Source organism: Sorex fumeus, unplaced genomic scaffold (assembly GCF_029834395.1).
Source record: "Sorex fumeus unplaced genomic scaffold, SorFum_2.1 ptg000107l, whole genome shotgun sequence".
Lineage (NCBI taxonomy): Eukaryota > Metazoa > Chordata > Mammalia > Eulipotyphla > Soricidae > Sorex > Sorex fumeus.
Genome location: NW_026606164.1, coordinates 1,547,710 through 1,560,807, shown reverse-complemented (window position 1 = coordinate 1,560,807; position 13,098 = coordinate 1,547,710). Strand labels below are relative to the sequence as shown.

Below are 13,098 nucleotides of genomic sequence, written 5' to 3'. Positions count from 1 at the left end.
GAGGGCTTGGAGTGGGGGAGGGGCAAGGGTGGGAGGGGTCTGCACCCCCAGGTCTGCCTGGCCACTGTGAGCCATGTGAGCCACTTCCTCTGGGTGCTGCCAGGAGCCAAGGGACACCCAGAGGGGACAGAGGACGTGGCTGGGACCCACTGGAAGGGTGGCAGGCCCTCACAGAGACCCCAGGACCCCCAGATCCACACAGAGACCCCCAAGACCCCTCAGATCCACAAAGAGACCCCAGGACCACCCTGATCCACACAGAGACCCCAGGACCACCCAGATCCACACAGAGACCCCCAAGACCCCCCAGATCCACGCAGAATCCCAGGAACCTGGGACCACCCAGACCCACACAGGCCACTTGGGTCCGGCAGAGCCCAGCAATGGCCCGGGGCCCACCGCGGAGCTTCAGGACCTCGGCCTGCAGAGGGGTGACACCTGCAGTCACACTTGCTCCACACAGCCCCACCCCTCCACAAAGCCTCACTGAGCACTCACACTCACGCTCACTCACTCACACATGCACACTCACACCACAGCTGACACACACATGCACGTTACACGTGTCCACGAAACACGCCAACACACATGCTGACTCACGCTCACATGCACACACACACTCGCACTCACTCTCACACACATGCACCTTCACACACACACCCCATACACACACGCTCCCTCACTCACACACATGCTCCTTCACACTCACACTCACACTCACGCACCCTCATGTACCCTCACATTCACACATTCTCACACACACTCATACACACGCATGCTCACACACTCACTCATACACACACACACACTCATACGCACACCTACTCTCACACACACCCTCACACTCCCTCACCAGCCCCTCCGCCGTGACCCCGACAGGCCCGAGGAGGCTGGGTGCTGGGGTCCCCTCTGGGGCCGAGGCCCAGCAAAGGCTCTGGCCCGTGGGCCACTGGTTCCGCTGATGGTGGCCCCACTCAGGGCTGTCATCACAGTCCCAACTCCCAGGACGCACCCAGAGGCCCTGGAGGGAGCAGGGCAGCGTCAGGCAAGGCAGGCAGGGGGCTGGCCTCGATGCTCCCCGAGGACCGCCCCCATTCCGCTCTGCTCCTCCGGGCAGGGGGCACCACGAGGCCACCCAGGGAGGCCCCAGGGGACCCCAGGAGACCCCAGGAGGTCCCAGGACAGCCCAGGAGACCCCAGGAAGTCTCGGGAGACCCCAGGAGACCTCAAGAGGTCCCAGGAGGTCCCAGGAGACCCAGAAGGTCCCAGGAGACCCCAGGAGGTCCCAGGACAGCCCAGGAGACCCCAGGACGCCCCAGAGGACCCGGAGACGGGGAGCCCTGGCTGCGGGAAGGGGCGAGCCTGGGGGTCCGTCCCTGTCCCGCCCTGCCCCTCACCCTCCGCCCCGCCTGCTCCCCGCACAGGGCGCCGAGAACGGGGTGAACAAAGGCCCTACACCCCAGGCCAGGCCCCAGCGCCCCGGGCGGAAGGGGGTCCCGGGCAGTCCACGGCGGGCAGACGCGCAGTGGCCGCGCAGAGAGGGGCGCGGGCGGCGGGCGGCGGGCGCGGGGCGCGGACGCCACGGCAGGGCGGGGGCGCCATCTAGCGGCGGGGCGGGGCGCTGCGCCGCGGGGACGCCCGCTGTCGGGGGCGCGGGCAGTGGGGAGGGGGCGAGGCGCGGGTCCCCCACCCGACCCCGACTCTGGTTTCTAAGGCGACTGCGAGAAGGGGTGATTTCTCCCTGCGCCCAACCCAGGTCTGGGTGCAGCCCCGGGGAAGGGGCAGGGAGGGGGCCTGGGGACCCCCAGGTGGGCGCAGGGCGTCTGCCCTACCTCCAAGCCGGCGCCCCCCGGTAAGGCCATACGCGGGTACTAGCGGGGGTCGCTTCTCCAGGCCTCAGCACGGGCTGGGGCAGGAAGACCCCCCAGCCCTTTCCCGGGAGTTGGGATCCCTCTCACCAGAGATCTGAGGGGGTTGGAGCCAGTCGGTCTGGGGGACTCTCAGGATGTCCCCTCCAGCACCCTCAGAAAATTAAGGGGGTCTCCTGGACAGGAAGCTGTGTGGTCAGGGCGTGGGCCCACCTGGGCAGCGGGAGCTGGGGTGCCCCAGGACAGACCCCTGCACTCTGGAGAGGACTTGGCAGCACGGTGGGGGGGTCTCCTGTTGTTCTGACCTGGGGGTGGGCTGGAAGCTGTACCGGGGTCTGCAGGTCAGGAGAGACCCCGACAGACGCCCCCCCATCCGCTGGCCTCCCTGTCCACTCCCTGCCCAGCGCACCAGGGGCCCAAGTGCCACCAGCTCACTTGGCCCTGGCCCAGTTGGGGCTGCCCCGGCCCCCTGCAGGGGACAGCCCTGGCCCTGGTCTCCCAGACCCTCATTCCCTGCGGCTCCCTGATGCCCTGCAGAGGGTGGCAGGAGCTTAAGGGGCTCTACAGGTCCTAGAAACCTGTGTGTGAAGTTGGGGTCACAGACACCCGCACCCCACTGTCTGTAAAATGCAGAGGCCCCACCTGGAAAAGTCCCGAGCCCGCAGCCCGCACCCCCCCCAGATGGAGAGAACATTTGCATGCTGGTGGGAGCAGGGGCGTGGGTCGGGGGGTGCAGAGCAGAGACCCAGCGGGTCCTCTGCAAACTTAAGTTGGTCTTCGCGGGAGCACCTACCATTCTGGAGGAAGCAAAGGGGGACCCAGAGATGGCCACTGAGCCCGAGTAGCCGGGGAGCCGGCCTCCTCCCCCCTGCCCGCCCACCTTTGTCTCGGGAATCATTTTTTTCCCCTGAACTCGGAGGCTGCAGGTGAAAACGGAGCCCCGGCAGCCACGGGGGAAAAAAATGAGTCTTTTTTAGGGTTAAACATCATAAGACAGGCTTGCGCTGTAGTGGCCAATCAGATCCGGCCCTGCCAGCTATAATATCGCACTGACGGTCTCCCTCTCCCAGGCTCCAGCCTTGCTACCATTGAAAATCAGACTCTTTTTGTCTCTTGATTGCTGTCTGCCGCCGAACTCCGATGTGTTCCGTTATCAGCGCGCAGCAGCCTGCCGCCGCAGCCCCTGCCTGGGTGGGGAGCGCAGACCACCGCGCGGCCGCGGCGCGGGCCCCGGGCGCGTAGGCAGAGAAAGGCGCGGCGCGGCGCGGCGAGAGGAGCGGCCGGAGCCTGCGCTCGGCGCCCGCGTGCTCGGCCAGGGCGCCCGGCTGGGCGGGCGCGGGCGGGCGGCGCGATGCTGCTGCCGCCGCTGCGGTGCCTCCTGCTGCTGCTGCTGGGCTGCTGGCTGCTGGCGCGCCCCGGGCTGGCGTGCGGGCCCGGCAGGGGCTTCGGCAAGAGGCGGCACCCCAAGAAGCTCACCCCGCTCGCCTACAAGCAGTTCATCCCCAACGTGGCCGAGAAGACCCTGGGCGCCAGCGGGAGGTACGAGGGCAAGATCTCCAGGAACTCGGAGCGCTTCAAGGAGCTCACGCCCAATTACAACCCCGACATCATCTTTAAGGATGAGGAGAACACGGGGGCCGACCGGCTGATGACTCAGGTGAGCCCCGGACTCGCTCCGCGGCCCGGCGGCGGCCGAGGGGGCTCTCGCCTGCCGGGGCAGAAGTTCGGGGCGGGGGGTGCGGCGCGGGACGGGCGGGCAGCTCTTTTGTCGGTCCACTTGCCGCTGGACCGGCCGGCCTGCCAACTCGGAGACCTCCCCCGCTCCGGAGCCTCTCTGGAGACGGAGAGCGACCCGGCCGCCCCCACCACCTGCAGCCCCCCGACGCGGACCCCACGGGGAGAAGCCCGCACCGGGTCTGACAAAAGGCGGGGCGGGCCAGGGGCGCGGGCCAGCGTCGGACTCACCGCGGCGGCCGCTGGGGCCCAGGGGCACGCGCCTGAGTCCCCTTCCTGATGCTGGTCCCCGGGCCGGGCCGGAGGGGAGGGACCGAGACCTTGAGGGCGCCGCGCCGCGCCGGGGTCCGGTCCGACCCGCGCACCTGGGCCGGCCGGGCAGCCGCCCCCCGCGCCCGGCCTCCCCGCCCCGCGCCCGCCGAGGCCAGACTTTCTGCAACTCGCGCAACTGAAGCCAGAAATGGATTTCCGCGCAAATATAGGTCAACATCTTTTTTATTGGCCTATTAAAATATTCAAGTCGTACCTTGAGGGCTCGGAGCGCCCCGGAGCTGCCGAGCTGCGCCGCTGGGGCGCAAGTGCAGGGCTGGGGGAAGGGAGAGGGGCAGCCCCGGGCCGCGCGCGCCGGCGCCCCCGACGGCCCGGGCCCGCGCCCCCCGGGGCCGCGAGCGAGCCTGGCAGCGGCTCGCGGGCACCCGTCCGGGCGGCGCCCCGAGCGGCCTGCGGGGGCGGCGGCCCGGAACCCCCGCGACGAGGCCGGGCCGCGGCGCAGCCCCCCGGCCGGCCGGTCCCACCCGCGCCCCGGCCCCGCGCGCGGGCCGCGGCGTTTGAACTTCTGACCTTCCGTCAACTTCCCCCATGCAGGAACGAAAACAAATACTTTTCCCCGGGCCGGGGCTGCTCCCCGCGAGGAGCACAAAAGGCGGGGGGAGGGGCGGCGGGCGGGCTGGGGGCCGCGGGGCGCACCCCACCTGCGCGCCCGGGTCCCGCGAGCCGGGGGCGGGGCGGCCCGGCGCGCCCGGCCGCGCCTGTCCCCGCGCGCCCCGCGGCCCGCGCCCGCCGCCCCGGACCCCGCTCTCCGCGCGCCCGGCGCCCGGACCTGCCGCCCGAGCCCCTCAACCATGGCCGAGCGTCCGCGCTGGAACTTGGGGCCGCTCTGGAACGCTGGAGGGAGGGGCTGGTTAATATTAACCGGAGAGCAGACGCGCGCTGCCCGCGCAGGCCGCAGTGCCAGCGGGTGCGGGCGGCGGGGCGCCGGGAGGGGAGACCCGCGCCCACGCCGCGGACGTGCCTGGGGGAGGGGCCCTGCCCGTCCGAGGGGGGCGTTCTGGACGCGCGCGCCGGGACCCCTGGAAGTTGGGACCCTGCCCCGCACGGGCAGCTCGCCGGCGCGGGCTCGGGCGGGGGCACCGACACAAAGCGCGGCCCGCGGCCCCGCGGGGCTTCCCGGCGGCGGCACCCGGCGGGCAGGGCGCGCGGCCACCCGGGGACCCGCGGCCCCGCGCCGCCTCCCGGCCCCGCCGCGCGCGAGCGGCCCGGGCGGGGCGCGCGGGAGGCCGCGGGCGCGGGGCTCGGCCGCGGGCCCCGGGGGCGCCGCCGCGGGCGGGGGGCGGCGGGGCCGCGGGCTCGGGGTGCGGGGCCGCGCGGGGCCGTGCGTGCGCGTGCGTGCGCGTGCGCGTGCGCAACGGCGGCGCGGCCCGGAGCGCGGCGGCTCCGCGGGCGGCTTCCCGGGAAGGCGCGTTCCGTGGCGGGGGTGACCTCGCGCGCCGCCGGCCCCGCTGTCGGGGCTGCGCCGTTGCTCCCGTCGTCGTCCCGCGGCCGAGCGCCTGCGCCCCTCCCCGCCTGCGCGCGCGGACGGTCCCGGGCCGCCCCGGCCCGCTGCCCCCCGCGTGTCGTGCGTTCACCCTGCAACCGCGCCGCCGCCTCTGCGGCCGCCAGACCCACGGGCTCTTCCTGTTGCGCAACGCCGCGGCCCGGCGCGCGCCCCCTCGCAGGACCGGGGCGGGGGGCCCGCGCGCACACCCCCACCCGGGGTCGGCTGGGAGTTCCGAGCCGGGCCCGGCCCTCCCGCGGCCCCGCGCCTCGCGCCCCGCCGCCCCGGGCCGCGTCCTTCTCCCGCGGGGGCGCGCCCCCCCACCCCCGCGCCGCCGGGGCGCAGGGCTGGCCCGCCGCTCCCCTCCCCCACCGAAGTTTGCTCTCCCAACTCGCCGGACACCCTTCGGCTCCGCCCGGGCCAAGGAACAAGAGGGGGCAGGGAGGGGAGCAGGTGAGGGAAAACAAGACACAATCGGCGCGCAGGGCCGAGCGCCGGCGCGGACTCCGCGGGAAGGAATGTGCGTGCAGATAAGGAATGTTTGTGCTGCGCGCGGACCCGCCCTCACCTGGGCCCCGCGCCCCGCGCCCCGCACTCGCGCCTCGCCCAGCGCGGGGGGCCGGGAGGGTCCCGCGCACGCCGGGCTCTGGCCCGGGGAGAAGAGGCCGCCGCGCTTCGCGTCGGGCGGCCCGCGGGCCTCTCCGCGGATGCGCGCGGGAGTGGGGCCGCTGCCCCGCAGACACCGGGGCAGAGTGGGGTGGGCAGCTCCCGTGCGGAGACCCGCACGTCCACGGGGTGGGAGGCCCTGTCCCCCCGCTCAGACCGGCCGGCCGTGCCCCGCGCGCCCAGGTGCCCACGGCCACCTCCTCTCTCCGCAGAGGTGCAAGGACAAGCTCAACGCCCTGGCCATCTCCGTGATGAACCAGTGGCCCGGCGTGAAGCTGCGGGTGACCGAGGGCTGGGACGAGGACGGCCACCACTCGGAGGAGTCGCTGCACTACGAGGGCCGCGCCGTGGACATCACCACGTCGGACCGCGACCGCAGCAAGTACGGCATGCTGGCGCGCCTGGCCGTGGAGGCCGGCTTCGACTGGGTGTACTACGAGTCCAAGGCGCACGTCCACTGCTCGGTGAAAGCAGGTGAGGCGGCCGGACGCAGGGTGGTGTCCGCACCCGCACCCACGTGTTCCCCGTGTTCCCGCGGGGCCTGCCGAGGGGCCGCATCCTCAGCCCGTCTCGGGGGTCCCCAGCCCCGGGCGGCGCGCCCGTCTCTCCAACCCCCCCGAGGGTTCCCGGGTTTCAGGGCGACCGGCCGGCTCGGCCAGGTCTCTGGGGAGGGCCCGGCCGCCCCCCGCGTCCAGCGTCCAGCGTCTGCAGGCCGCGGGCGCGCACGCCGTGCCCGTGCGCGCAGCGCCACCTGCCGCCGCGGCGAGGAAGCGCGCGGCGCGGCGCGGCGCGGGCGCCCAGGGGCGCGTCTCGCGGCGCCGTTCGCGGGTGTCGCCGTGCGCGGCGGCTGTAGCAGCAGATGCCGGGACACCCCGCCCCGAAGTGGCGGGGCGGGCGAGGTGCGGGCGCGGGAGGCGGGCGCCGAGCCCCTCATTGGCATTCTGCGCACACGGGCCGGGGCGCCGGGCCCGGCGTGTCACGCGGGGTCGTGCGACTCGGCGACTCGGGCCGGGCAGCGGCCGGGCGCGCGCTCCATGCCCGAGAAGCCGATGAGAAGATTAAGCCCGGGGGTGCCCCGGGAGGAGCCTCTCGCGGGCTGTGTTTGCGCACGGCCTGATCCCGGGGCCTGGAATGCGGAGAACACTGGGCCGCCCGCCCCGCGCGGGGCATTGTCCTGCGGCCCGGGGCCCCGAGGGCCAGCGCGAGAAAGCGCGCAGCCGAGGGGCCTTGAGAACCCGGCGCTCCCCGCTCGGGACGGCGCGGGCCTCGCCATTTAAAATGCAAATACGCGTCTCGAGTGCCCGGAGCGGGGCTGTGCAAACAGTCCTGGGGGCCGGGGCCTCCGCGGGCCGAGGGCGCAGGGGCGGGGCCGCACCTGAGCAAATAGGGGGGGGGGGGGCGGCGCTGGAGAGCGAGGGGGAGGGCGGGCGGCCCGAGGTGGAAGTGTCCCCCCCTCTCCACGTCGGAGAAGCTGCGCCCGCTCCTCGCGGGCCGCGCCGGCCGTTCCCCCGCTGTCTGTCCAGTCGCTGCAAGGACAGCAGCGATTTGGCACCCCCCTCCCCCCCGGGTCCGGGGCTGGTCTGGCGAGGGGACCCCCGAGGGCGCCGGGAGAGCCGCGCCCGACGTCGGGGTGGGGTGGGGGGGCGGAGAAGCTGGGTGCGCCCGGCGCCCCGAGGAGCTCAAGGAGGCTTGGTGACGGCGCCAAGTGCAGGGCAAACACCCGCTGCATTCGCGGCCGGGGAGGGGGCCCGCAGGAAGTCGCCGCCCTCGCCGTCGGCCCCCGCCGGGTGCAGAGGGAGTCGCCCAGGAATGCGGCCGCCCGCGAGCCGGCCCGGGCGGGGTCCGAGCGTGCGCTCCGCGTTCGTCCCTGCGACGGGCGTCCTCTCGGGACACCCCACCGCACGCCACCCCGGCCCTGCGCCCGCGCGTCCTCTCGGGACACCGCACCCCACCCCGGCCCCTGGGGACCCCAGCGCGCCCCTGGTTCGGGCCTGCGCGTCCCCTGGAGACCCCGAGCACGCCCCTGAGCCTGGGGCCCTTGGCCCGCGCGTCCTCTGGGTACCCCCGGCCCGCCCCTGCGCCCCTGCCCTGCACCCGCGCGTCCCGCGGGGACCCCCAGCGCGCCCCTGAGTCCCCGGCCCTTGGCCCGCGCGTCCTCTGGGTACCCCCGGCCCGCCCCTGCGCCCCTGCCCTGCACCCGCGCGTCCCGCGGGGACCCCCAGCGCGCCCCTGAGTCCCCGGCCCTGCGCCCGCGCGTCCTCTGGGTACCCCCGGCCCGCCCCTGCGCCCCTGCTCTGCACCCGCGCGTCCCGCGGGGACCCCCAGCGCGCCCCAGAGTCCCCGGCCCTGCGCCCGCGCGTCCCCCGGGGACCCCCAGCGCGCCCCTGCGCCCTCGGCCTAGCGCCCGCGCGTCCCCCGGCGACCCCCAGCGGCCCCTGCGCCCTCGGCCCTGCGCCCGCGCGTCCCCCGGCGACCCCCAGCGGCCCCTGCGCCCTCGGCCCCGCGCCCGCGCGTCCCCCGGCGACCCCCAGCGCGGGGCCCGCGCGTCCCCTCGGCACTCACCGCCCGCCCTCTCTCTTCCCCCCTTCCGCCCGCAGAGAACTCGGTGGCGGCCAAGTCCGGCGGCTGCTTCCCCGGCTCGGCCACCGTGCGCCTGGAGCAGGGCGGCACCAAGCGCGTGAAGGACCTGCGGCCCGGGGACCGCGTGCTGGCGGCCGACGAGCAGGGCCGGCTGCTCTACAGCGACTTCCTCGCCTTCCTGGACCGCGACGACGGCGCCAGGAAGGTCTTCTACGTGATCGAGACGCGGGAGCCGCGCGAGCGCCTGCTGCTCACGGCCGCGCACCTGCTCTTCGTGGCGCCGCCCAACGCCACGGCCGCGGGGGGCGCCGTCGGGGGGCCGCGCCCGAGCGCCGCGCGCTCTTCGCCAGCCGCGTGCGGCCGGGCCAGCGCGTGTACGTGGTGGCCGAGCGCGGCGGGGCCCCGCGGCTGCTGCCGGCCGCCGTGCACCGCGTGTGGCTGCGCGAGGAGGCGGCGGGCGCGTACGCGCCGCTCACGGCGCAGGGCACCATCCTCATCGACCGGGTGCTGGCGTCGTGCTACGCCGTCATCGACGAGCACGGCTGGGCGCACCGCGCCTTCGCGCCCTTCCGCCTGGCGCACGCGCTGCTCCAGGCGCTGGCGCCCGCGCGCACGGACCGCGCCGCCGCGGGGGCCCCCGGCGTCCACTGGTACTCGCGGCTGCTCTACCGCCTGGGCACGTGGCTCTTGGACGGCGACGCGCTGCACCCCCTGGGCATGGCCGTGGCGCCCAGCTGAAGGCCCCGCGCGCGCGCGCACCGAGACTGGACGACGGGCGGGCGCGGGGCCGGGCGCGGCGACGGCCGGCGGGAGCCGCCCGCGAGGACGCGCGGCCCCAGCTCCCGCGCGGGGAGGAGTCGACACGTCTTTTTTTTGGCTGTTTTTTTGAAGTTTTCGGTTGTTGTTTTATTTTTGGTTGTTTTTTCACCTCTCCTGGCTATTTATTTGTTTGGTATGAATAGATGTTTTAAATAATATGAACAGGACCTTCAAAAGCCTTAACTAGTTTGTTTCTTGGATAATTTATTGCTACCACACGAACTGTGCTCCCGGGCGGGCGGGAGAGCCGTCCGCGAGGCCGGGCCACCTGCTCAGAGTCTATATTTTTCTACACACCCCTCGCCCGGGCTTCCAGAGAGCCGCGCGCCGCCCTCGGGGCTCCCCTCCAGGCCACGCGTGAACCCAGGCGAGCTCGGGGAGTCCGCAGATTCTATTTTTATACACAGAATTGTAAATTAGATTTTTTGAGAGTTCACTACGTAACTGAATGACATTTCATTTTTGAAATAGTGTAAGATATAAAGATATATTATTTTAATTTAACTAGTGTCTGCCACTGGTGAAGCCAGGCCCTGGACGGCTTCGTGGTGGCCCGTTCGCTCGGATCAGCCCCGCCACCTCCCAAGTCAGGACCATTGCACGCACACACACGCACACACGCACATACAAGGCACTCATGAACACATGTGCTTACATGCGAGTACATTTTTTTTTTTTGGACAGGCTGGAAGAACTGTTATTTTTAACTTCAAAGACTTTACTAGAAAATACTATTTTTTACGAAGCACACATAGTAATGAGCCCACACGGTCGGAGCCTGTAGTTTGTACAGAGAAAAACAAAGGCTGTTTTGCATTAATAAATCGAGAAATAACTGCTGTAAATTTACTAAAATGTATTTTTGACTATTTTGTAACAGTTTTATAGAAATAAAGTGTCGCGCAGACGTCAGTGTGTGGCGAGGCTGCCCGCTGGGCCTCGCGGCGGGGAACCTCCCTGGAGCTTGCGCAGACAGACGTGCTGATACTGTGAATCCCGAGGAGCCGCCCGCCGCCCCGCCCCCGCCCGCTGCTCTGGAGGGGCCGCGGACCCCGCGTGCCTGGGCTCAGTGCTCTGCAGGAAGGGGCCGACCTCTGGCCCTCCCGCCCTCGTCCCCCATAACCCGGCCCTGCTGCGGGTCGGGGCTTGGCCCCACTTCTGTCTCTGCCCTAGAGATGGCTCCGAGTCCACTCTGCCTGCTGGCCTCCGGACAGCCCTGCCTGCCGAGGGGCGCGCTGTGGTCCGCGTCCCCAGTGTGTGGTGGGCTGTGGACGTTGCTGGGTCCCGGACCTCTGCCGCCCAAAGTGTGGCAAAGTTCCATGTCACTGCAGCCGGCCCCGATGAAGGGGGCAGGATGGACCCAGGGCCTGGGTAGGTCGGCGGTGGTCTCCAGCGGAACCCAGGACCCGGGCCCAGATGGCAGGCGGACTGACCGGAGCAAGGGTCCGCCGTCGTGTGTGGGATGTGGCCCACGGCTTTGGATGCCCCAGGCAGGGCTCTGCTCCCGTGGCCGGCCCGTGGCACCCTGGTGAACAGGGTCCCACCCAGCAGCTCCGGGCGTGCCCACCCGCCCCCAGTCTTCTCCAGGCTGCTCGGACAGACGCTTCCCCAGGGTCCAGCCAGCTGCAGCTCCCACGACCGCGTGAGGAGAAGCTGGACGTGGCCTGGCCACCCCCACCACACAGCCCCTCGCCCCGATCGTCGGCGCACCCCTGCCCGAAATGTCTCAGAATGTACTTGACCCTCCTCTTGTGCTTCCTTGTTGGAATCAATAAAGTTGAGCCAGAGGCTCTGCATCCGTGTGTGTGCGCACGAGTGTGCCCCCGCATGTACACACATGACCATGTGAGCATGAGTGTCTGCGTGTGCGTGTGCGGGAGCATGCACTTGTGTGCACGTGCCTGACTGTGAATGTGTGCACGAGTATGTGTCTGTGTGTGCAGATGTGTGCCCGTGAGTGTGTGTGCACACACGAGTGCACCTGTGTAGGAGCGTGTGTGCCCGTGTGTGTGTGACTGTGCGTGCATGAGTGCCGGCGTGTGCACATGATCTTGTCTGCACGTGTGCATGTCCGTGTGCACGAGTGTGCGTGTGTGCACGTCGGCGTGCATCTGCATGTGTGTACATGTGCGCATTTGAGTGCATGCCGTGTGCCCGCTTGAGTGTGATGTGTGCCCACGAGGGCACATGTATGAGTGTTCCCTGAGTTTGTGTTTTTGCACGTGTGTGTTTGCACATGTGCTCACGTGTGTGTATGCACTGAGCCCCTGTCCTTGCTGCCCCAGGTCAGAGCCAAGACCCTGCTTGGGGTGACCCTGAAAGCCACCAGGACTCAGGGATTGTCCTTCCTGTCCCTCGCGGAGTTCTCACAGATGGAAGAGCGGCACCCGGGGGTGGGGGGAGGGTGCAGCAGGCCACTGAGACTGGGGGCCGAGCAGCACAGCAGAGGGAACCTGCTTCCGCAAGGGGAGGAGATCCTCAGGCCAGGGCGGCACGGCAGGGGGCCCATTGCTCTCTGGAACCCCCTGTGCTCTCTGAGCCCCAGTGAGCCCTGAGCTGCCCCTCAACCCCCCACGGCGAGGCTTGAGGACACGGAGCTGGTTCTGGTGCGGGCCTCCTGTCAGCCCCCGGATGCCCTGGCTGGACACAGGCAGCAGCGGGGAGTGCCCAGCGCACTGCCCTGAAGGGCAGAAGTGCCATCTCCCCCCACGAGGCCCCGGCTCCCCTCCCCAACAAACGAGGCTGCGGGCACCCCCCACGAAGGGGCCCAAGGAAGGGGCCTGCGGTGCCGGGCAGACCCACCTGGGACGTGTCCGGGCGCCCCTGGGCCCCCCTGGACACTGCCCCTGCTGGTGAACTCTCCCCGTCCCTCGGGAGGGGGAGTGGCTGCGTGCAGGGGGCCAGGGGAGGGGAGGGGAGGGGAGGGGGCCGGGCGCTGTGTGCGGCTCTGTGTGGCTTGCGCGCCGCCTGCTGGCCGCGGGGAGACAGTGCAGGCTGCTCGCAGGCCGCAGCCGTCCGGAGTGGCCACTGGCCGCCCTCCAGCGGGGGAGCCGGGCATAGGCCAGCAACACCAGGGGGGGCGCCAGGCCTGGCCGCCTGCTCTAGACGGCTTTTCTCTGGGACAGCAAGGACAAGGGGAGAAAGGGAAGAGCAGGGAACAGGACAGAGCCTGGCTGGGAGGGACAGCGGCCCCGAGGATGCGCCTGTTGAGTGGTGGGTCCCGAGGGCCCGGCCCCGACCACATTCCTGCCCCCAGCACCCCTCGGGACAGGACCCCGTGGCCACTGCCTCCGGAGCCTTGGGGGGGACGGGGACCACCCTGTCTCTGAAGGAAGCAGTAGCCGCCGGCAGCCTGACCCTCGCCTGCACGTCAGTTCACGTCACCTCCCTGGGTTCCCGGCACGCCCTGTCACCTGTGTCACCTGCCTCCCTGTCACCACGCATGTCCCGTCTGCCTCCAGGAAGCCTGCTGTGCCGCGCCGAGCCTCTGGCAAGCTGTCAGCCCCCGCGCCCCTGTCTCCTGCCTTCCGGGCTGGGGGCCACTTTCAAAGTCCCCTCATGCAGCTGCCCTGGCCTGGGACAGAGGGGGGTGGGCGTCCCCCAGGTCCAGGCACTGAT

General features: G+C 71.2%; 1 protein-coding gene across 1 annotated transcript; it reads left to right on the top strand.

The window, feature by feature from the left end:
* Nucleotides 1-3,218: 3,218 nt before the first annotated feature.
* Nucleotides 3,219-9,408, top strand: SHH (sonic hedgehog signaling molecule). Its single transcript, XM_056134834.1, is given in 4 exon segments — nucleotides 3,219-3,525; nucleotides 6,294-6,555; nucleotides 8,679-8,962; nucleotides 8,965-9,408. Coding segments are annotated over 4 exon segments (1,287 nt in total). The 5' UTR covers nucleotide 3,219; the 3' UTR covers nucleotides 9,400-9,408.
* The last annotated feature ends 3,690 nt before the right edge of the window (nucleotides 9,409-13,098 follow it).